At 40.9% G+C, this 25550-nt stretch overlaps 1 protein-coding gene and 1 pseudogene across 2 annotated transcripts; both read left to right on the top strand.

Annotated features, from left to right (window-relative positions):
- Positions 1-12281: 12281 nt before the first annotated feature.
- Positions 12282-17414, top strand: LOC115787738 (SH3 domain-binding protein 5-like; annotated as a pseudogene).
- Positions 17415-18532: 1118 nt separating this feature from the next.
- Positions 18533-24397, top strand: thap7 (THAP domain containing 7). 2 transcript variants are annotated; one of them, XM_030741442.1, is made up of 5 exons: positions 18533-18610; positions 20547-20626; positions 21058-21195; positions 21345-21461; positions 22232-24397. In XM_030741442.1, exons 2-5 carry the CDS (start codon positions 20547-20549, stop codon positions 23592-23594), a joined length of 1698 nt encoding a protein of 565 aa, XP_030597302.1. In that variant the 5' UTR covers positions 18533-18610; the 3' UTR covers positions 23595-24397. The 2 variants fall into 2 exon arrangements, with proteins under 2 accessions (XP_030597302.1, XP_030597301.1); XM_030741441.1 differs by having other exon boundaries at positions 18536-18623.
- The last annotated feature ends 1153 nt before the right edge of the window (positions 24398-25550 follow it).

The following is a 25550-nucleotide window of genomic DNA, read 5'->3' as shown; positions in this document are numbered from 1 at the left end:
CTGTACATTTTCATACATGTAGATAAAACGTAGCTCCGGGGCTACTCAAAAAACATGCTATTTTAAGATATTCCGAGCTGCCACTAGGCGGCGCTCTAACGTTTATGGACTTTATGCATATGAATGTGTTCAGGGCAGCATGCTTATCACACCACTGAAGTTTGAGCCAGATTGGGCAAGTTGGCTTTGAGTTACAGCCATTTTTGTGTTCATGGCGAATCATCGAACTTTGCCGTCCCATAAGGGTCACGCCCTTTTGTCAAAAAGTCACAGTTTTGAAAACACAGTAAGTCCAACTTCTTAAGGCTTTCCAGGTGAAATTTGAGATGGTTCTGCTAAACCACCTTGGAGCTGGACCTCCAAGTGTAAAATATGACATTTCCTGTTCCCACTAGGTGGCGCTGCGACTGATATTAAATATTGTCATATGTATGTGTTCAGGGGGGCACCCTCATCCTACTGGAGAAGTTTGATGCACATTGGATCATGTAGGTATGAATGAGAGGCAATCAAAATTTCATGGCGAATGATCAAAGTTCAAAGGGGCATAAGGACCCCTCCCCCTTGGCAAAAACTCACCATTTTCGAGATTTAGATTCCCCTGGGGGTGTAGGTTAGACAAACCAAATATGAAGATGATAACATCTAAAACCTCTGAGTTATTAGAAAAAGCGTGAGGGCTGCAAATCGCCAAATTTGCATAATTAATTCAAAATGGCGGACTTCCTGTTGGGTTTAGGGCATGGCTCCAAGAGGATTTTTTGTGCGCCTGGACATGATATACATGTGTATGAAGTTTCATTCATGTACGTGAAACACAGCGGTGGGGCTCCAGTTTAGGGGGCGCTAGCGAGCCATTTGGGCGCGCCCTTGCCCGAGCCCATTAAAATACTTAAATTTTCACCAGGTGTGACGCATGTGCAAAGTTTCATGAGTTTTTGAATATGATAAAGCCCCCAAAAAGCCAATTCATTTGCCTGAATAATAATAATAAAAATAAAAAAAATAATAATAATAAAAAAAAAAAAAAAAAAAAAAAAAAAAAAAAAATAATAAACGAAGCAATTACAATAGGGCCTTCGCACAGTTCGTGCTCGGGCCCTAATTAAAACCGCAAGCGGTGATATCGGGCCCTCGCACTCCGCGCGCGTCGACCTGTGGCGCTCGTCGACCCGTGCCGCACTCGGAGGTTTTGTGATCGTGATGGGTCTCTAGAAAGTTGAATTCTTTTATAGGAAAAGGTATCTTTTGCTCTCGGCATAGACGCAATGGAATATTTGGGGGTGTGGTCACGGCTCCAGCATGCAAAATAGGGCATGGGTCTGATTGACTTTTTTGATGGGCTGTTTGTCTAGATGATGTGGAGCCAATTTGGTCTCACTGGGTGAAATGCCCTAGGAGGAGTTCATTCAAATAGCAGGCCTGAAAATGGCAAAAATTGACACGTTCAATTGAAGATGCTGGACTTCCTGTAGGGTTTGGAGTATGGCTCCAAGAGACTTTTTTGTATGTCTTAGGATGTTACATGAGTGTGCAAAATTTCAGAGCTGTAGATAAAATGTAACTCAGGGGCTAGCTAAAAAACATGGTATATTATGATATTTAAAGCTGCCAGTAGGGGGCGCTCTAACGTTTATGGACTTTATGCATATCAATGTGTTCAGGGCAGGAGGCTTATCAAATAGATGAGGATTTTGTAAGGAATGGTGAAATATATTTCATGTATTTCAGAGCAAAACTAATTCTGTGGACGGTCATACAAATTTTCATTTGCTTCTGTAGGGGGCGCTATTGCGCCTACAGTCTTGAATCTGTAGTTATGGATTCAGCCTGGGTGTGTACATGAGTGATTAAATTTTCAGCCTGATCAGACAAAGCATGTGCGAACAAGTGCACAAACAATTTTGGTGGTGAGGGAGAAAAACAAAGGCCAAATTTAATGGCCTGGTGTGACAAGGCCGTTTAATATTTTGTAAAGATTTCCACAATATTTGATGGGCTACTTGTGTAGATGATCTGGAGCCAATTTGGTGTCAGTGGGTGAAATGCCCTAGGACGAGTTCGTTCAAATAGCAGGCGTGGAAATCGCAAAAATTGACACCTTCAATTGAAGATGGCCGACTTCCTGTAGGGTTTGGGGTATGGGTCCAAGAGACTTTTTTGTACGTCTTAGTATGTTACATGAGCCTGTACATTTTCATACATGTAGATAAAACGTAGCTCCGGGGCTACTCAAAAAACATGCTATTTTAAGATATTCCGAGCTGCCACTAGGCGGCGCTCTAACGTTTATGGACTTTATGCATATGAATGTGTTCAGGGCAGCATGCTTATCACACCACTGAAGTTTGAGCCAGATTGGGCAAGTTGGCTTAGAGTTACAGCCATTTTTGTGTTCATGGCGAATCATCGAACTTTGCCGTCCCATAAGGGTCACGCCCTTTTGTCAAAAAGTCACAGTTTTGAAAACACAGTAAGTCCAACTTCTTAAGGCTTTCCAGGTGAAATTTGAGATGGTTCTGCTAAACCACCTTGGAGCTGGACCTCCAAGTGTAAAATATGACATTTCCTGTTCCCACTAGGTGGCGCTGCGACTGATATTAAATATTGTCATATGTATGTGTTCAGGGGGGCACCCTCATCCTACTGGAGAAGTTTGATGCACATTGGATCATGTAGGTATGAATGAGAGGCAATCAAATTTTCATGGCGAATGATCAAAGTTCAAAGGGGCATAAGGACCCCTCCCCCTTGGCAAAAACTCACCATTTTCGAGATTTAGATTCCCCTGGGGGTGTAGGTTAGACAAACCAAATATGAAGATGATAACGTCTAAAACCTCTGAGTTATTAGAAAAAGTGTGAGGGCTGCAAATCGCCAAATTTGCATAATTAATTCAAAATGGCGGACTTCCTGTTGGGTTTAGGGCATGGCTCCAAGAGGATTTTTTGTGCGCCTGGACATGATATACATGTGTATGAAGTTTCATTCATGTACGTGAAACACAGCGGTGGGGCTCCAGTTTAGGGGGCGCTAGCGAGCCATTTGGGCGCGCCCTTGCCCGAGCCCATTAAAATACTTAAATTTTCACCAGGTGTGACGCATGTGCAAAGTTTCATGAGTTTTTGAATATGATAAAGCCCCCAAAAAGCCAATTCATTTGCCTGAATAATAATAATAATAATAATAATAATAAAAAAAAAAAAAAAATAATAATAATAATAAACGAAGCAATTACAATAGGGCCTTCGCACAGTTCGTGCTCGGGCCCTAATAAAAATAAAAATAATAAACGAAGCAATTACAATAGGGCCTTCGCACAGTTCGTGCTCGGGCCCTAATAATTAAAAGGCCCAGATTGCCATGGCATGTGTGTATGTAAACTTGTGAGTTTAATCATAATTGAATATTTACCTTTCCAGCAAACATTCTGTTATACACAATAACAGATTGATTGAGACAGGTTACAATGTTAATTTCCACATTCTGAGGTAAAAGTATGTTTTTGTCAAATAAGTCTGGGAGAAGAAACTGATGTAAAATTCCATTTTTAATGGATGAATCCATGGATTAAAGTGTCTTTATTATGTGAGGTTGTGAAACTGCCCTTTATCTTTAAAAACTATGCACAATGCCCCTATCAGATCTAAGAGTATTAAGTGTGTTCTGGGAGAGTGGTGATTAATTTGCATATATAAGGCCCTGTGAATTATTTGTATTCATATATAATTAGGTTTTACAATTATTATTTATTTCCTTATTCTTTAATTTTTTTAAAAATTAAAAAAAACTCTTAAAAATTGTTCCCCTTTTCCTGACATCTGTATGTTTGAGCTCCAGTGGAAACTTAAAAATTGTAATAACAGCATATACAGTGAAATGTTGCACATTAACCAGATTTATGTTCACACTAGTATTTCAGTATTCAACACCATGTATTCTAAAACGTAACGAAACCCACACAATGATGCACACCTGCAGTGGTCACCTCTGGAACAGGGTATCTGGACCCTTAAAAGATTGAGTTAGCCAAGCCACACTTTACATTGGATTAAATGTAACTATTAAATATCCGGATATAAATTTAATTAAATAACTGCATTTGTAAGGAGATAAAACTAGAAGGAGGAAGAGTCGGCTACAGTGGGGTGTCAGGTGCAGTGCAGGGCTAGCGCTTGTCAGGCGGTGTTTGTTTTGTAGACAGAAAACATATTAATAATTCAAGTATGAGCACACGCTTGGCGATTTTCCACTGGCCTAAAAACTGACACCTTATTGTCCCGGGAGGATAAAGTCATAAAACAGCAGCCACACGAGTGGGCCGCCAATGGAGCCGGGGACCTCGCATGAGATTCCGAAGGGAGCAGAGAGCTCATCAGCGTATGCATTTGTATCGAAAACTTAGGGGTTTTAATATGGATAACATTTTTATGAAAATGTTTTATTCTTGTTTTATTGAGTCTGTTTTAACCTTTTCTTTAATCTGCTGGTTCGGTTCTCTGAGCCTCAAGAACAAAAGGAGGTTAGAGAACGTTGTGAAACTGTGTAGCAAGGTGGCAAATGTAAGTCTCAATGATCTCGCCCTCCTGTACAGGGTTCGAGCCACCCAAAAGGCAGAAAGGATTCGGGGTGATAGCGCTCACCCCCTGTCCTCAATGTATCAGTTATTGCCTTCAGGAAGGAGGTACTCTCTGCCACAGTGCAGAACAAACAGATTCAAATTCTCTTTTATTCCCAATACTATTAACTTTTTGAACTCTTTTAGATAACTGTGTCCCTGGTTGTATGTGTGGTATGTTTGATTGTTTTTATAGATTTATTTATTTTTGCTGTTGGCTGCAAAACAAATTGCCCCTCGGGGATAATAAAGTATTTGATTGATTGATTGATTGATAAATTGGGGCGGTGTGCGAAAAAGTGATGGTCTTTCAAAAAGTGAGCTCTGGTATTTGCCAAAAAAAATGACTGCCTGTATTTAAACAGTTGTAAATGACACTTTGGCCTAAAATCTGTGAAACACATGTCAAACATATCTCTCATTAATGATATCAAGTCATTTTGAACCAGAAACAACATCCCTGTCACAAAGTAGAAGCTGCAATCACTTTTTTAGAAAAGTGACTTTTATATATTCTTTATCTGGGTAAAAACTATCATTGACATTAAAAATATATTTTTAAAGACAGATCTGGTCAAATCGGCTGCAGCCATTTATAACATCACAATTCCATAAAGATATTTGAAGTGGCCAAAAAGGACTGGATTGATTATAATGTAGGTAAAATAAAGATACTTGCAAAACAGGTCCTGTGGACTACAGTCATTCACCAATATAAGCAAAGATATCAAAAACACAGAAACATCAGAAATCACTTTTTTGGAAGACAATCACTTTTTGGCACAACACCGGTGTTGTGCCAACATCTGTTCAGAACTAAGTTATTACGCAGGTATTACGGTAAGGGCAGCTGAGACCTGATTTAATAATAAAAGCAATCTTTGGGTGAATGTGATTGCAACATTAACCAACACATTTCACCCGTCAATACAGTGGCGTTCTGTCAGGACAATCATTAGTGGTGTGCAATATTGCAAATTTGGTATCGATTTGATACCAAATAAATACAGGACCAGTATTGCCAATACCGATACTTTTAACTTAAAAATGCAGTATGTAGGCGAGAGCAGTGTGTGTCGTGACTATCAGATCAATCATCAGTTTGCCAAATTTGAATACATTTTAGTCTAAATTCACTGTGATTTTTACTTTCCACAATAATTAGTTAACACAATAAAACACACCTTTCAGCTTTTCATGTATTTTGAATTTTTTCTTTTTTAGAGAGCTGTAATGTAAATGTGTCTGTCTTAAAGCACTTTGGGTCTGCTGTTTAAATGTGATGTATGAATAAAATAGACTTGACTGTCTGGCTGACTGTCTTGAGAATAGTGTTCAGCTGCTGCAGCACCAGCTGACCATCTGAGATTAGGGGCTGACTGCTGGCCATTTTTGGACCAGTGTGTAAACCCTGGTCTGCACATTGGTCAAAAGGTGTGTATTTTGTTGCTTAACAGGTTAATGAGGCCAGTAAAAGTGCTTCAAATTGTCAAATGTTCACACACACACACACACACACACACACACACACACACACACACACACACACACACACACACACATATAAATGCTTTTTAAAATTTAACTGTGTTTTTCCACAAATACAGCAAACATGAGAAAACATGAGAAAAGTTAGAGTACACTCTAACTGGGCTAACCAGGAGAGACAGCCATTCACACTCACATTCACACCTACGGCTAATTTAGAATCACCAGTGAAACTACCTAGCATGTCTTTGGACTGTGGAAGGCAGCCAGAGTGCCCAGAAAGGATTAATGCGAGCACAGAGAGAAGATGCAAACTCCACACAGAAGGGCCTCTGCTGACTGGTGTGTTCGAGCCAGGAACCCTGTTGCTTTGAGGCAACACGGCTAACATAGTTTTCTTCCTTGAGATGCTCTTCTAAGAGATTATCTCGGTTTCGTTTGCTCAAAGAATCTTGTTCCAGGGCTGTGCAGCTTTTTTAGAGTAAACCCTCTGTATTTACAGTCCTGACAGACAAAAATAAAAATGGCAGAAATTCATTAAATGGGTTAGTGCAGTGTTTTTGTCACACCCCTTGAATTAAAGCATAAAGTCAGTATGTCAGTTACACACTGACGGCAAAATTGCAAAAATTGTGTTATTGCACAAACACTTCTTTCCCTTCTTTGATCCCCCTTTTATTACTGCTCAGCCCCATTCTTAAAAACAACCCTAGTAAAAATGTTTGTACGTGTAACTCCTGTCTTCCCGTCACAACCTCAGATGCCACACAGTGTCATGGCAGGACTCACTGTATGCAGTGTTGTGTTACCTGTGTGCTCCCCTCAGGATGCCAGGTCGAGCTACAGGAGGATTCTCACTGATTCTGCCAGGAAGCTCAATGCTCAGGGCTCCCAGCTCGGTGCATGCATTGAGAAAGTAAGGCCTTACTATGAGGCTCGCAGACTTGCCAAAGAGGTATGTGTTTTTACTGCTCACAAGTCATCAGAGTGAGATATATGCAATCAGCTGGCAATTAATTAGACCTATCAAGCAGAAAATATACAGTTCTTGTTTAAAGTATTTATTTAGTGGTGTTTAACTTGATTCAAATCAACAGTGTGAACAAAATATTCAAAAAGTGGGAACAAGTTACCCAGCCAGGTACAGGGTTACTGAGGCTCGAATTCGAACACCTTCTGCCCCGAAAGAGCTACATGGACCTGCCCTTCTGTGGGCTCACCACCTGCAGGATGGTCAGGTCACTGGCTTCACTCCTCTGCGGTCGCTTATGTCCTGATCACAGAAGAGACGCTCACAATGGCAGAGGAGGGATACCGTGCCTGAAACCTGTCTGAGCTAGCCAAAGGCGATGTATATTATGTTTGTAAGACTGTTATTGAAGAGACTGCTTGTGTTACTGAGCTGGTTCAATCTGAAGCACCATTTTGTTTTTGTCAGCCTGTTAAAACACAGACTGTAATTAGTTTATGTGAGCAGATCCCTCCACAGACTATTTATGGTTCCCTGCCTGCATCCTTTAAGACCGTTTATGTACCTGAGCACCCTGCACCCAAACCCGCTCCACAGGTGGGGGTGGCGAGAGCTCAGCTGGACCCCGCACCCGTTCCTGTTCCCAGGGTGAGGACAGCAAAGTCCCAGTCTGTCCCTGCACCTGCACCAGTTCGAAGAGGACAGCCAGGTCCCAGCCTCAGCATCAGTCCCTGGACACAGTAGTGGGCCCTGATGAGCAGCCCCAGTGATCAAAGGAGACATCATGAGTCTTCTGTGTCACCTGTGGGCCTTGTGTGACCTCGGCCAGTGCTGTGGGAGCCTGCCATGCAGCCTCCACTGATGCCGAGCTCTAGAGGGTTGTCTTTGCCACTGGCCTCCTGATTGGCCTTCTCTGCCATCACTGTTGGCTTCCCCGCTGCTTTCCACAGTTGCTTTGTCTCTGCCGTTGGCCTCATCCCCCAGATCTTGTCCCACGGCCCGGGTGGCTTTGTCTGCCTTGTTTGGCCCCATGGCCGGGTAGATCCCCAGAACTGTGTTTTGTTTGGACTCTTGTGCTCCCTTGTGTTGTGTTTACATCAAGTCCACTAGGGAGGATGATGATGATCGGTGATCCAGGACAAAATAAGGACAACTGCTGCCTAAGCAAAAACCTTTGGTGATCCTTTATGTGGCAGAGGTATCAAAACTGCTGAGACACATTTTCTCAAAACGCCACATCTCTGCGGCTTTTAAATCTCAAAACACACTACTCCAAAAATTGGCCCATTCCAAGGATCAGGACCACCCCTCACTAACAGAGTAATATAATGTACACTGTTAAGTGTCTGGAGGATTGCTGTGAATTATACATTGGGAAAACCAAATAACTCAGCAGATAGCACAACACAGAAGAACTACCTTGTCAGGCTAAGAATCTGGAGTCTGTTTACACCTGCAGGCCTGTGGCCACACTTTTGCTGATGAGGATATGCGCTTTTTTTTTTTTTTAAGGTTTATTTTTGGTCCTTTTCAGCTTTTTATTGACAGATGTACAGTGAAGAGAGACAGGAAAGAATCAGGGCGGACACGCAGCAAATGGTGGCATGGTCGGGACTCGATCCAGGGCCGACCACATTGCCAAGCGGGATTCGTGGTTGCCTGCTCACGCCCTGAGCCACCCTGCTGCCTGATATATGCATCTTTGACAGCGAGGAATGCTGATTTGAGTGGGGAGTAAAGGAGGCCACTTGTGTAAAAAGGGAGCAACCATTTCTGAGTCACCATCTTACAGTGCTATGATTGCAGCTATTCTCCACACATTATTAATTTAATTAATTTTATTTATTTGGGACAATGCACATTAATAAAACAATCAATACTTAGTACAGATTGTAAATGAGCCAGATTATAGCATATTTGCTAATTTGCATCTGTAGTCCCTAGGCAGAAGGACAAACAACAGAAAACATCATGAATATACAATAGTAGTAAAAGACAACACATTGACAAACATTAAAACAATATACAAATGGAAAAAGAAATAAAGGAGAAGAAAGAAAAAAATAAAATAAAATAAAAATAAAAATTAGTGAAAGTGCGAACATGTCTGGGAACTTTTAATGAAATGCTTAAGGTGCTTTTTAAAAGTACTGTAAGTGGAGCATTCTCTGATGTTAGTCGGTACAGTATTCCAGAAATGACCCCCTCTGACTGACAGAACCGTTTGTCCAAAGGTTGTTTTTCTACGGGGGATCTCAAGGTCTCCTCTGGAAGAGGCTCTGGTGCCAAAACCTCGGTCAGTTCTTGATTTAATGTATGTTGAAAGTGGAACTGGAGCTAGTCCATGAAGAACTTTATAGATCAAGCAGCTATTTTTAAATTTAATAAAATTTTCAAAATTGAGCATATTGTATTTTTCCAAAATATTACACTGATGATATGATAAGGGCTTTTGATCAAGGATTTTTATAGCCTTTTTAAATAATATTTCTATTGGTTTTAAGAACGTATCTCCAGTGAGTGACCAAGATGTAATGCAATAATCTATATGTGATAATATCATTGAATGTAGAAAAACCTTAGCTGAAACAATTGTCATTGATGGTCTAATTTGTTTGAAGTTATTTAAATTAAATTTAATTATGCTTGCTGTAAGTTTTATATGTTTTTTAAAAGACAGTGTGGGATCCAGTGTGACCCCAAGGTACCTGAAATCCTGCACAAGATCAAGCTCTTCGCCCCCCAGGAACACACTAGACCGCTCCAGTTTTATAGGTTTTTTTGTAAACATCATTGTAACTGTTTTTTTCTTATTCAGCAGTAAGGAGGACTGAAGGAGCCAGTGTTGTATATTCTCCAAGGCTAATGTGAGGATTGAAGATGCTTCCTGAGGACTTTTTGCAGGTGTAAAAATAACAGCATCATCAGCATACATTTGGAAGTGGACACTTTGACACACATTTGGCAAATCATTTATATACAAAGAAAACAGGACTGGTCCCAAAATAGAGCCCTGGGGAACCCCTGCTGGACAGTCAAGGTATGACGACATTGTGCCCCTGACAGACACAGACTGTCTCCTGTTGGATAAATAAGATTGAAACCAAGCTAATGCATCTTCGGCAAAGTTAAAATAAGTCAGTTTGGACAGAAGGACCTGATGGTCCACTGTATCAAATGCCTTCTTTAAATCTAGAAAGACTGCACCAACACAGGTGGTTTTATCGAGCAGGGATTTCACTGTTTCTATAAGGACACAATTTGCCGTCTCTGTGGAATGATGCTGGCGAAACCCGAACTGCATGGGGTGCAGAAGAGAATGGTGGCTGAGATGTTTGTTCAGCAGCTTGGCAATCCATTTTTCTGCAACCTTAGAAACAACAGGGAGGATGCTAATGGGACGATAGTTAGAAATATTTGATTTGTCTCCTGATTTAAAAATTGGTGAGACTATGGCAGCCTTCCAACTTGCTGGGACTGTTGCCATTCTGATGGATAAATTTATCAGATGTGTTATTGGACAAACCAGTGCATCTTTGTGTGTTTTTAAGAAGTGTGTGTCAAGCCCGTATGCATCTTTAGTTTTTGAAGCCCTCATTGATTGAATTATACTAGCGACTTCCATATCTGTAATTTGATCTAATCTAAAAAGAGGCTGTCCAGAGTCATTAGAATTGCAAACTGTCTCTGACTGACTAAACATATGTCTTATTTCATCAATAGACTTAATGAAAAAGTTATTGAACTCAGTTGCTAATTCTTTTGGATTAATCAACAACTTGTTATTAACTTTTATTTCCAATCTATCATTGATCATTTTATGTTCCTTACCTATCAGTTTATTTATGTTTTGCCATATGATTTTGACGTTTCCATTAGCACCTTTGATTACATCCAGAAAGAAATTTGCTTTGGCTTTACGTAGTGCATTAGTAGTTTTATTCCTCATGGAAGTAAATCTTTGCCTATCAACAGTCAACCCAGTTTTCAAAGAGGTTTTAAGCAAAATGTCTCTTTCTTTCATAAGTTTTTTACAGTAGTTATTTAGCCATGGCAGTTGTTTTTTCCTTATATTTTCTTTTCCCCTTTTAAGAAAAGGTTCCATAAGTTCTGTGATTTTTGAATTAAATATTTGAGAGTTGAGTTCAATATTATCTTCCAAAAACAATTCGGGCCAATTTACTTCGTTTATAATATCTTCAAGATTTGAATGTGAATGTTTTGGAATAAATTTATGATGATTATTAAAATTAGCGGTATTGAATCGTTTTTTACTTAATTTGCGGGAGAAAAGTACAATATTATGATCAGAAAGACCTGTAATGAGATTATATGTTTTAAGAATCCTCTCAGCATGATTTGTAAATAAAAGATCTATGAGAGTTTCAGAATGATTTGTTAATCTAGTTGGGTTTTCTATTATTTGTGTTAAATTAAAATAATCAGTAATTCGTTTAAGATTTGTTCGTTCTTTCTTTACATTCCAATTAATATTAAAATCACCCAGTAAAATAATTTCTTTAAATTTATCACAATGATCAAGAAGAATCCTAAGTTGATCATAGAAATCATTTTTTGCTGTGGGCTTTCTATACATACATACTATTATAAAAGACATTGTTTCAGAAAGTGATATCTCTACACCAACACATTCCAAAACTATTTCACTTGGCCATTCAATCATTGTACACTTAAGAGTATTTCTAACATATATTAATACTCCCCCACCCTTCCCACTTTCTCTGTCCTTCCTAAATACATTATAACCGGGCATATTTACTACAGCCTCTGGGGAGGAGTGGGACAGCCACGTCTCTGAAAGTCCTAAAAAGTCAATGTTGGAATTACAGAGCAGGTGTTCCAGCTGTTCACGTTTTGGCCTCATACTGCGGATATTCAAGTGCCCGCCAAATAATCCCTTTATTTTTGATAACGGGTCCCAGACAACCTTAGCCTGGTTTAATGTCCGGAATATTTTAGTAGATCTATGCCGTTTAAGAACTGGATTCCTGTACCTTTTTGGATGGGACTGCTGGAGATCATCAGAACAGTCAACAAGCCCGGGGAGCAGCAAAGGCAACCCAGGAGCTGGCACAGGTCGCAACGGTGAAAGTTCAGGAGCAAACCCGGGGAGCAGCGGTGTCAGCCCAGATACCAGACCAGGGAGCGGCGGAGTCAGCCCAGGAGCCAGACCGGGCAGCAGCGATGATAAACCGGAAGCCGGCCCGGCGCAAACCGGCGAAAACCCAGAAGCAGGCCCGGGAAGCAGCGGCGCCAGCCCCGAAACAGGCCCGGGGAGCAGCGGCAAAAGACCAGGAACAGGCCCGGGGAGCAGCAAGGGAAGACCAGGAACAGGCCCGGGGAGCAGCGGCCGAAATCCAGCAACAGGCCCAGGGAGCAGCGGCGGAAGACCAGAAACAGGCCCGGGGAGCAGCAGAGGAAACGGACGAGGCACAGGAACAGACCAAGGCAGTTTCGATGGCAGCCCAAATAGCAACGTTGGTAATCCAAACAGCAGCGGCCGCGGGCCAGCTGGCTGTGGCCCCGGATTTACTTCAATGTCTCCAGCCAAAAGAAGTATTATTAAAACATGAACTAGTTTAGTATCATCCAACTGTCCATGTTTACCTGAGGGTGAGGTGAGTCTGGCATGACCATTATCCAATAATATTGTGAAAAGGACATGCTGACTCGCCTGTGCTGGGCACAGGATTTGGTTATCCCTTTTTTCCAGACCAGTATGACATACAGATAAAGAAAAACACAAAAAAGAAAAGAAAAGACCAGTTAAAGGCAAAAGCCGATTCCTTTCGATGTTATTAAAGGATTTTTGAGGCATCCACACAGAGCCAGCCACATTGCGTGTCATCCCGGCAGCCATTTTTCTCATCCCGGCAGCCATCTTGTGAGGGTGCGGTGGTGGTGCTGGGCCAGTGATCAATGGTCATGAGAATTTGTATATTAACAATCATGAAACTGAGCTCATGGCCTGTTGTTGGGCAGTGGTGCTATTTTTGGTCATTACTCAAATGTATGCTTATAAGGTTGGGGAAGCCTGCTGTCAGCTGAGACTGAAGAAGTCACTTGGATAACACAAAACATTTGATAATGTTATACATGATGAACTGTTTCTCCCATATGTATCCAAATGAACAAATGTTACTGGTATCAAATTTAAGGATAGCACGCATTTTTGACAAACAAACAACGAGTCACCCAGCTGTGCCAGGATGCTGAAGCTCGAGTCCAGAAATCCCTGAAGAAAGTCTTACTTTGAACTCAAGGCTCAGTTCAATCACATTTTGGAGGTGTGTACCATCAGTAATTTTTTTTGTACCAAGAATGAGCAGATTCGTTGACACTCCACTCTGCAGCGACTGATTTTTTACTTTACCTACTTTGCCCATTACTCGTAGCAGCTGCAGTCTTTATGCAGAGTCTGTAAAATGTGAGCTCTGGTCTGATTTATCCTACAGGAAAATATTTTTTTGCTCAGGGTCATCTCAAGGTGCTTGTCAGAACATTAAACCTTCAGTGAATCAATTTAATTGCAAAAAATCCCACTTGTCCAGTAACTCTGCAGCTGCTTTGACCTGCTTAATGTTTTTCCAGTACAGTTTTGGGATGCCAAGTTTAGATTTGATCCAAATTCAGGGATGTTAATGTGAAACATTCAAATTACTGAAATCAAAGTACTTTTGATAGCTCTGTATGCTTCTATGTGAAGATGTAGGCATTTTATTAGGGACACTTATTTGATATATTGCAATTTAAGCACTGCCATAACTCATATATCTTTTCAGCTTATGTTGACATTGTGAGCAAGGTAATAACTACCTAATGTTTAGTGATTGATAAGAATGCTGTACTCATAAATATATATTGATTACTGTGTAATTACATGCAGTCATAAACTAAATGTTTGTGTGCTGAAGAGGCAAATTTTTATTAATCTGCGCCTTCAGACTCAAGATATGAAGGATCATACCTGCTTTATGTTTTATCATCTGAGAAGGGGTCCCCTTCACCAAACAAGTGAAATCGTGCATGAAAGAGACAACAAGACTGGCATCTAAATAAAACATCATCCTCTTCCTCCTCACCTCAAGTGTCATCTTCTGAATTGAAGTCAGGGCTCTGACACATGAAAACATGCATAAAAATGTGTATGTCATGTAGTGGCTGTGTGGCAGGTAGGATTAGGACACAGATGCAGGATTCACAAGGCAAGAATGAACTCAAAACAGGCTTTAATGCTGTGACTTTGACAGAATACAAAAAGCCAATACACAACCAGGCTGGAGGATGCGACAAAGGACAAAATACATACCAGATAATGAGGGGAGAAGAAACAAGTGAGAGAACAGCTGGTACTAATCACAGAAGACGAGACAAGGAAGTAGAACTAAATAGAAAGCACAAGTGACAGAAGACCATCAAAATAAACAAATAATTCAAATTGTTTTTTAAAGCCTACGAAGTCCTTGTCTTGCAGGTCATATAGAAATGGAAAATAGTCATATATATTTATTTGTTTTATTAAGCATTGTAACGTCCTTCTGCAACCTCTGCTCTCCTTGCAGTCTCCTTAAACCCCTGCAGTCTTTTGTGTATTCCTAACTGCCTGAGGTCAGCTTGCAGGAGAAAAACCCCTTCCTGCCAAATGTCTTCATGCTCTTTTGGCTGTCATTTTAGCTTAAATCAGTCAGTAATTTAAGTAAGTAATTTAAACCAAAAGCCTGTGTCTACAAAGTTTGGTGTCAGTCTCCACTTTGTGTTGTGGCTGTTGGGCTGGACTCTAACTGTATTTACTTCTACAGATGATGTCTGAGACTAGACTGGAGTAACAAATTTTTCAAGTAAACCAATAATCAATGTTGTGACTGCTCTGTTATTTTCATGTTCTTGAGACTACAAAATGTACTTTAATTCCTGTCCTCTACATATCTGGCTGAACAAGATTGCTGTTCTGTGAAGGGATTTCCAAATTCCTGAAATACTGTAACCATTACCTAGGCCATGCTATGTTGGGGTGGCCTAAGTAGGCGGTAGAGCAGGTCAACTACTAATCAGAAGGTTGGTGGTTCAATTCCTGGGTGGCAAGATACTGAACCCCGAGTTGTTCCTGATGTATTCATTGGAGTATGAATGTTGTATAGAATGCGCGAGTAGAAACGCTTTAAACAGATCCCTTAAGTAATCCATCCAAGTCATGAATGATCCAGGTGACTTATTGGTCAGCTGTAATACACTTTATCAAAGCAGATGTGAAATGTTGTTCCAGTTACATCATTATCTCCAAAAATCTCTGACTGAGTTTGTATTACAAAGTTTCCCTTCTCAGTTAAACATGAACAGATATTACTTGCAAGAGCAGCCTATCCTTTATATGAATATGGTTGCCTTAAATATTAGTAACAAATATTACAATCTTTAAAAAAAAAAAAGAACATTGCATTCATTTTGAAAGCAATTTAAACTTTTGATCAGACATAGGGCACCAAAACCTTGGAGAGTTGGCAGTTCTGCACCCCAGTCCTTGCAGCTGAAAAATCTGAAGCAACTTTGAAATCTAGATAGTGGCCAGCATGCAGTTTGCACTGTTTTATGTTTTGTATGTAAAAGTTGTCTGTGTGTGTGAGACACTTCCACACACCCGTTAGCCACGTCTACTTCTTTTCTACAATCTGTGGTGTTGGGTAGACATATCACTTTCTTGGTGCTTTTCTGCTGGTTAGGAAAAAAACATAAACTCCTACATTTTTAATGTTGTTTGTGGACATAAGTGGTAATAGAAAAAAAGTGCATATGTACCTATTTGTCTGGATGCATAAATAACCCTCAAAGGGGTAAATTTCTACATCTTTCTGTTTGGTGCGCTGCACCTAAATGGTCACAGAATGAATTATAACAGTTTAAGGTATTTCACTGACAAAATGTTCAATAAACAGTGAATGTATTTATGACAATAACATCAGTAAAATGTCATGGTTCTGGGCCGTGTGCCCATCATTTTGTGTTTAGTTCTTTTAGGTTCTGTTTTCACTGAGTTCTCTGTTATGTTCACAGTTTGTTTTTAGTTTTGTTTATTCATCTTAGTTTCCTGTCTTGTTGTTAGTTGTTTACATTTTGATTTCCTGGTTCCCTTTGTTCCTGTCTCCCCTGCGTCTGTGTTCTTCTGTCTGTTTCGTCCTTTTGTCATGTCCCTGGCCTCATGTGTTTTTGTATTTATTCCCAGTATTGTGTCAAGTCTGCGTTTCTGTCTCTGTCTAGTTGCTTCCTGTTTTACTTTGACAGTCCCTTGTCCTATGTGGTTTGTGTTTAGTTTTGCTTCCCTTGTCTCGTCTGTGTACTTTCGTTCAGCTGTGCCCCTCACCTTTTGCCTGTTCTCTGATTACCTAGTGTGTGTATTTAAGTCCTCAGTCTGTGTCTGTTCCTTGTTGCGTCGTCGTATCCCGGCTGTGTGTCACCTTGCTTTGTTTTAGCTCTGGCACCTGTCCGGCCCACTTACCTCTATTCTGTTTTCCTGTCATTTTTCTAATAAATCACCTTTAAGTTCAGTTCAGCATTCTGAGTCCTGCATTTTGTGGTCCACCCTCATTTGCCACACAGCAACACCACGACATAAATAACCATAACTCCTGTATTTATGGGATCAGAAGCTGTATTTATGTCATTTCATTACTTTAACTATGATGTAATTAATCAGAGGTGTTTAAATGTGCCACTGTGAGACTTCCTAACTTGCTGTTAACTTTGTTTCAGGAACATAAGGCTAAAGTAGTACAGCTGGAGGAACAGGTGGCAAAAGTAAAAATGCGTTACTCCGTGGCCCTGCGGAACCTGGAGCAGATCAGCGAGCAGATCCACGCACAGAGGGGGCGAAACAGAGCCAGCAGGGGGCGTCCTGTCATCTGTGGCGGTCGGAGCTCCCCTGTAGGTGCTGAGGCTGAGGTCAGAACTGCCACTGGGATTCATGACAGTAGCTGCGTGGGAGGCGGCGCTATTGGGAGCGATTGGGCAAATGGTGAGAAAACCAGACTGCGGGTGGAGAGGCACCAAGAGAGCGGCTGGGGCCAGAGGGAGCGACTAGAGGCAAAGCAGGCTGGCTCAGACTGCATGTCAGTTATCAGCCTTCAGACCATCGCCTCAGACCTGGAAAAGTGTGACTCGGTGGAGCAGCGAGTGAATGATTATCTGAGGTTTATCAGGAGTTCAGTATTAAAGTTGTTTGAGCATCAATTTGTTTGTTTTTTGTTTGTTATATTAAAGTGGGCTGATAGTGACACAGGAAGGGCAGCTGCTCCACCTCCCAAGGTAGATCAGGTCATCTACTAATCAGAAGGTTGGTGGTTCAATTCCGGGTTACTCCAGTCTGTGTGCCAAAGTATCCTTGGGCAAGATACTGAACCCCAAGTTGCTCTCTGATGTGTTCATTGGAGTGTGAATGTGTGTGTGAAAGCATTTAGGGTATAGAAAAAAGTGCTTGTATGAATGGGTGAATGAGACATGCTGTATAAAGATAGATAGATAGATACTTTATTGTCCCCACAGGAAAATTTGTCTTGGACATTGTACGCTAAACAATCTGTTTCCACAGTTAAATACACTACAACCAATAAAAACCATGTAAACATCACATATTGTTCAATAAGAAAACAAATATTGCACATTCCCACATACATTCCAGCGAGTGAACAGACCAGCAAATCGGACCAGAACATCAGAAACATTGACAAACCACTATATGCCTGCTTTATTTAACAATCTGATTGATGTAGGAATAAATGAATTTTTAAACCTGTTAAGTCTGCAAGCAGGGATTCTAAACCGTTTGCCAGATGGTAACAGCTCGTATTGTGAGTTGAGGATGTGAGCAGGGTCCCACAGCACCCTCCGAGCAAGTCGAAGAACGGACTCTCCATAGATGGACTGCAAGGAGCAGTAATCAGTCCTTCCTATCACCTTCATTGCAGTTTGTACCATGCGACTAAGTTTAGATTTTAATTGCACGGAGAGATTGCCATACCACGCTGACATAAGCTTCTGGTTGACCCCAAAGACTCTTAGTCTACATAAAAAATACAATCTTTCTGCAGGCTAGAGCACAACATATTAACATGAGTTTCCCACTTGAACAGATTGTCTATGTGAACACCCAGATATCTGTAAGAACAGACCTGTTCTATTTTCTGGTCGTGGATAAAAAGCTGGAGATTATCACTTAAAGACTTGTTATCCTCGTGTTAAAAATAAGGTGGAGGTCCTCTTTTATAGAGCGCTTTAAATGCTCACATAAAGTAGAAAAGTGGTATATAAGAACCAGTCAGTTTACCGTCAAAAAGACTGAACTGGCGGAATGACTGGTTAGTGACATTAAATGGAGAATCCTGCAGGAGGCGGTAATTTACCATTCTGGATGCCAGGCACCATTAAGCACCAAAGAAGAAGAACAAGGACGGAGGGAAAGAAGAAGAAGAAGAAGCGGAATTCTGTGGGTCAGGAACGAAGAAAAGATCGGCCATCATTCTGAGGTCAACAGTCAGGGTTAATATTTTTATTTATTTATTTAATATTTATTATTTAAAAATCACACTCTACGCCTCTGTTCGCTGAAATGCGCCGCAGCCGTAAATATCCACGAAGGCTGAGGATTTTAGGACATTCGCTCGCTTGTTGCAGTACACAAAAAGCAGAAAACGCAGTGACAGCCGCACATTGCAGTAAATAAACGAGTGTAAAGTAACATGTTATTAAAGCGAATGCGCGGCAACATGTCAGATTAAAATCCCGGCGGCTCAGTCATTTGTACCAATCAAGTGATCTCTGTCTGCGGAGGCTCGGCTGACCCGGGTGTCCACAGCTCCGGGGGAATTAGTCAAGCAGGATTCAGTCACCTGAGATGACGCTTGTGGTGACAGGCTATTGTAAATGGCCTGGTTCCTTATATAGCGCCTTTCTCCTGTGCTCACTCATACAAGCACTTTCTTCTACGCCCAAGTGCTTTCTATCTAGCATTCACCCTCCGATTAACAACTTGGGGTTCAGTATCTTGCCCAAGGATACTTTGGCATGCAGAGGGATTGAACTACCAACCTTCCAATTAGTAGGTGACCCGCTCCACCTCCTGAGCCATCAATACTGGAAACCACCAAGAAACAAAGCTGAAGAATAAAGTTCTGGAAGCAGAATGAAATGAAAACCGTGTGTGCCCTTTTGTAGTTTGTTCATTTCAGTGTTGATCATATGCTTTACAATTATGTTCTTTTTCTTGATACTCAGAGCAAGTAGCAGCACAGACGCGACCTTTTATTCCTCTTTTTTTCACTAATTAGATAATTGAAATTCTGAAATCCCTATCAGTTATTACACTACAGAGCAAATTATGTTCTCTGGCCTTTTAAAGCTTGTAGGAAGAGAGAATAATTGAAAAAGCTGATTACTGTATATGCATTAGAAATATTCATCAGCTGATTTTGTTTAATGGGCAGGGGGGGTGAAGGGTGACTTCTTCACGAGTCACTAGCAGGATGCATCAATAGTGACTTCAGTTCAGGTAAATTAGGCTCATTGAACATTCCTGCTGTTTGCATCACAGGTTTTGTGGCGCAATTTCATAATCCCATATTTTGTGAATGTGGTGATAACAAATTAGCCTGCATACATGAATTATTTCCTGCTGACTGGAGCGCTACCTCTCTAAACATAAGGAGTCACATTGTGCTAGAGGATCACACAACATTGGCACCCCTTAAAATGCTCGTCTTTGTACCAGTCGTAACCACGTCTTCCCTCAAAGATGCAGCCATCATTGGGTGAAGCCATTTAGGTCTGTCTTATACACTGAATAAACCTGCTCTCGAATAGGTTTGACTTCATGGCTCTGTTACTGTGAAAACCGGCCTAACTGCTTTAAAGAGCCAGCAATTTTTTCCTTTGTCTTAAATTATATTTCATGTACAAAAATATAAGAGTTTTCTTTCCCCTAGCGTGGCATCAATACTGTATAGATTTAAGAAGTTAAATCAAAGATAGTAAATTATAACAGGCCCATAAAAGATGTTTAAAAAAGATTTATTGTGAGAGAAGGAAGCAGTGTATAAACAATTCATTATCAGTAAAGCTGCTGATTATTTAGCACGTAACTGATTTATTATATATTCTGTAAAATGTCAACAATGAATTGGAAGGTCGATCGTTTGATCCTCGGTTTCCAATCATCCGAGTCATTTAGCAGGAGACTGGAACCCCAAAGGTTCCCCTGACCTGCCCCTGGTGTTTTATTCTGTGTGACTGTAAATTGATCAAGTGGGGAGCACACTGAGTGGTCAATGAGACTAAAAAAGAAATATAAAAATTTCAGTCCATCTCTAATCAGGACATGTACCTCCTGCTAAATAACGGTAAATTCTCCTGACATCATTTGCTTGAAATTTCTTAACTTTTTTGTACTCTTTGTGTTACTTTCAGATGCCGAGACATTGCTCAGCAGGTGGCTGCAAATCGCGAGACAACCATGAGACTCGAAATGCCGGTGTTACCTTTCACAAGTGAGCACGTCACACGTTTTGTACAGCATCTGTCTGAGGGTGTGGTGCTGAAATGGTGGCAGTAGTGAATCAGACACGGCCAAAAAAGTCTTATCCTCCTCCTTCCATGAACTTCTATTCACATTCAATATTTGACGTATTTAATATTAGACATAAAGAAACACAAATCAGACCGACTTCGTCATATTGCCGTTATATTGCCATGTTCGCCTACCTGTTCCCCATCTTCACCGTAACCATTTCAAAGACACGTTCATGGCACACGGTCAGAATCATTTTGGTTGTCATGTTATCCAACCACTTGTTTCCCCACTGTGATTGTACTTTTATTCACGTTCCCAGATGATGTTATGGTATTACGTCATGCTGTTCTTTGACATCTCCTCATTAGCAAGATTAATATAACAAACATGTATGTTATGGACAACCAGGTTACCAAAAGGAGCAACTCGGAGAACCCTTTGGATCAGCAACTCTCACCGCGCAGACTCCTGGGATCCTCAGACTGACTTTGTCTACTTTTGTTCAAAACACTTTACGCCGGAGAGTTTTGAACTGAGTGGAATCGGGTGTGTATCATCCAGCTGGACTTTAACAGATTACAGATACCAACCGTTCAAATCTGAATCCTCTGTTATTGACCGCAAAATAAGAGTTTTTAGTTACAACAGTGTTGAGATGGCAGCCTAAATATGGTTTTTGACCCTTTCACTTACAGTGGCATCAGAAGACTAAAGGAAGATGCAGTTCCTACATTGTTTGATTCGTCTCCAACAACCAAATACAAAAGGAAGGAAGGAGGAAGGCAGCGGAAGCAAGATGGCATCCCTGTCAGGTAAACAATCCTCCTACAGACTCGCATTTTGTCATTATCCAGATTCTGAGTTTCTAAATTGATATTCAGTCACCATTTGACATCATTTTGTTATGGTTACCGCTGCCGAGGAGGTAACTGCAGGTTTTGAGTAGCGTTTGTATGTGGGTCCCTCTGTCTGTAAACACAAGAGCTCAAAAAGTTTGTGAGTGTAGAGAAGCAATCATTCAAATTAGGCTCACATCCACTAAGGTCATTACAGGTCAACTTCATGATTTATTTGTTGAAAATTGACAAAAAGCCTTATAACTTAGAAGCTATGATTCTTACAAGTGTGGCGTGTGTTATCAACATATGGAAAGTACCGTATAAAGATTTAAAATATGTCACATTTGACCTCTGACCTCTCCTTCAAGGCCAAATAAACTTTCAGAAAATGTATTTTATCTTTAAAATTATGCTTAAAATTTTGCTGTCTTTGCTTTTATTGGCAACATTTAGGAAACGATGCTGGTAAATGGGGATTCTAATGTATCATGTCACATTTGACCTCTGACCTCACGTTTACATTTCACATCTGCTTCGCTTTCAAGCTGACTCCAAAATGTGTTTGATCTTGATGTAATCATGTGAGATGATTGCACACTCATGTGGTCACTGAATGGTGGAATGGATGGTAGTGTTCCACTGTGTGTTTTCTATCATTTATGCTTTCACTACATTGGCAGTGTGTGCATTAAAAGTAATAGTGTCAAGGAAAATCTGATTTGTCACTAAATTTGTTTCTGTAGGGAGGGTTCCCAGTCAGGAGAACAGGATAACACACATCAGGAGATCAACCAGTGTCAAACTACAGAAGAACCCACAGTTCAGAAGACCGTAGCAGCCACTAAGGAGACTAATCAAGACGTATCTGCATTTTCTCAAGCACCATCCAGGTTGGAGCAGCTTTCACAGCAAGAACTCAGTCCCGCACCTCCAGAGTCTCGTCCCCTTTCCCCGTCACGTTACATGAGACGTCTGCCCCCTCCTCCGGGCTTCTACCTGTCAAAGGAGCACAGCTACGCTCAGCTCTGTCCCCTCTTGTGGAGGAGACGTTATGACCAAGTTGTTGACTGCTTGGAAAAAGCCCTACGACAACTGCATGCAGCCAGACGGAGGGAAAACCGTCTGCGGAGCACTGTGCTGAGGCTCCGGGATAAACGACTGAAGCACATACTGCTTCTGTCGCAAAATGGTTGTAAAAACAGGGGAAGCTGCACACAAGGGGGAGAAAAAAGGCAACACGGAGGAGACCCCGACTTTGGCGAGAATGACACTTCTCCGAAATCCAAGAATATAAAGTTGATCGAGGACAAATGCGTTGATCAAATGGAGTCGGGATGTCATTTTCTTTCAGAGACCAGTAGCTGGTCTGAGAAGGAGAAGGGATACTGTTTTTATTGTGGAAGAGCGCAGGAGCAGATTGGTAAGCAGCTGCCACACGTGAAACCCACAGAGCACGAGGACCTGCTGAAGAGGCCGAGTAATGTTGCAACAAGTACTTGTGACACAGCTGAAAATGTGGGTCACATACAGATCACGAGGCTGCAAAGAGCAGCCTGGAAAGATGTAGAAGCTAGAGACGGCAGTGTAACAGATTCTCACGTCCTGTTGCAAAATCCAGGTGTTCAGCATATGGTCTCAGCTGGAGTGTGTCTCCTTAAAGCTGATGAGCAGAGTTTGCATTACCTGGGCTCTCAGCAGAAGCTGCTGCTGTCTGACGTGTGTCAAGGGGAGTCTGATGTGACGAGTCGGGATCATCGCCCGGACCTGCAGCATCAGCTGTTATGGATCCAGGACAATGCAGACAGGCAGGTCATTCTGTTGACTGTCCCTACTGATGATGGGTCACAACATTTTCTCACGATGGAGAATGTGGCTGGCGAAGAACAAGCAGTTCTTTTGTCAGAACTGGATCTCAAAGGTGTGGAGCACTCGACAGACAACAGCGGAGGTCTGGCCAGAGTCGAAGCCGCCTGTGATGAGCAACACAGTGACCAGAATTCAGTTTCAAATGGTGCATTGGTGGAAATGCGAGAAGATGTCAGGGTGAAACTTAAAGAGCACCTGGAGGGATTCCACCTTCAGCTGAGTACTGAGTTTAGACACTAACAAGAATTATTATTTAGCTATATGATTTGAATGTGATTGCATGTTTTATTCTGACAGCAGATTGGAATATGCTGCATGTTATACAGAACTAAATTTGTATGCTCTGGGCTCAGTCATAGGTTGAGTTTATGTTATTGGGTTAGGGTTATGCAGCAGGACAGTGATTTGAAACACTCCTCAATCCATCAAAAAAAAAAAAGAGGATTTTGGAGTGGCCTTCTCAAAGTCTGGACTTAAAATCAGAGATGTTTTGGCTGTTCATGCTGGAAAACTGCAACCAGTGGGCCAAAATTCCTCAACAGTAATGTGAAAGACTCATTGCCAACACTTGATTACTGTTCTTGCTGCCGAGGGTGGCACAGCCAATGGGGGCAATTACTTTTTCAAATACGGCCTGGTAGGTTTAGATAGCTTTTTTGCTTTAGCAAATGAAATCATCATTTAAAAACTGTATTTTGTATTTACTTGGGTTATCTTTGTTTAATGTTAAAATGTGTTTGATGATCTGAAACGTTTAACTGTTACAAATATGTAAAAAAAACTAAGAAATCAGGAGGAGGGGAAATACTTTTTCAGGACACTGCAGCTACCCAGATAGCCAGACAGACTCCAGGCCGGATCCACCCTCGACTGAAAATTTAATCTGCTAATGAGATGAGATGTTTATAGAGAATATTATACAGATTAATTATTTCTGCAATAACTGGATTAAAAAAAATAAAGCTTACAGAAAAAAAAAGTCTGTTTTAATGTTTCCCAGTTTAACCATTTATAAATTGATCTATTGATCCTTCACTGATAGATCGTGGCAGAGATGTTTTACTTTGAAAACTCAAAGTTTAGTTTCACATTTAAATAAAATAAAATGAAATAAAAATACACGTTCGCTGTGTCCCCACTGCCTTGTTTTCCTTAGCGGTAACGTCATCACAGCCACATCTGCTCGCAGTTATCGGGCCTCACGGCGCAGGTGGCGCAGGTGCAGTATTCTCCTGAACGATAGGTGTCGCCACTCAGAATACCTCGATATCAGCGCTGACATAGGAGAACACAAAACCGGAAACAAGGAAATTGCCGTTTTTATTTCTTTATTTTTATTATTTTTTTCCACAAACTTTCGTCTTTGCAAGCTCCTGCAACAGTTCCCTCTGTATAGCCTGCGAATTTCTGTACTTATATTACGCTTCTGCATAATATAAGTACAGAAATGACTTGATAAACTTATTAGCGCAAAGTTTACATAAACACTGCAATATATTTTTGAACAGACAAAGGGAAGAATCTAATGTGCCAGCAGAAAAAAACAAGAAAACAAACTTTTCAACATCAAGTATTTTTTATGAAGTTCTGACTGCTTTATGATTTAAAAAAATAAATAAAGTGCATAGTTTTCAGTATGGTTTTCTGCTTAGAACCTTACATGAGTATTAAATTTGGCCCCCCAAAAAAACTAATTAATCAAGAATTCACCAGTTTGCTTTACAATGTTGGCAGAAAAATGTGAATAAAAAATAAATACTCAGTGCTTCACGGGAAGCCCCCAGCAGCCTGAGCCTATTGCAGCATAACTGCATGCTATACTTTCTAATATTACTAAGAATGTACAATATAAATAGAATTGGCACTAGCATGGAACACTGTGAAACTCCATGTTGAATGCTGAATCCTGACTGTAGTATCCTTGCTCTAATTATTCCCACCTTGAAGGCCTGTGATATGTAGCCCATTAATAGAGAAAGAGTTATTATATTTAAGCTTGAAGCATTAATTAATGGTAGGACTTGTTTGAGCAATGGGGTCTAGAAGGCACGTTGATGGTTTGGAGGAAGTAACTATTAACGCAGAAAGATCAATTGTAGAGAAAGCGGCGTTTTTGAGTTATACCAGGGAATAGGCACTCCTGATTTGAGGCTTTTTTCAGAGGAGCTGCAGTATCCAGAGTCGTACGCAGTGAGG

Source organism: Archocentrus centrarchus, chromosome 11 (assembly GCF_007364275.1).
Source record: "Archocentrus centrarchus isolate MPI-CPG fArcCen1 chromosome 11, fArcCen1, whole genome shotgun sequence".
Lineage (NCBI taxonomy): Eukaryota > Metazoa > Chordata > Actinopteri > Cichliformes > Cichlidae > Archocentrus > Archocentrus centrarchus.
This window is presented reverse-complemented; position numbering and strand designations above follow the sequence as displayed.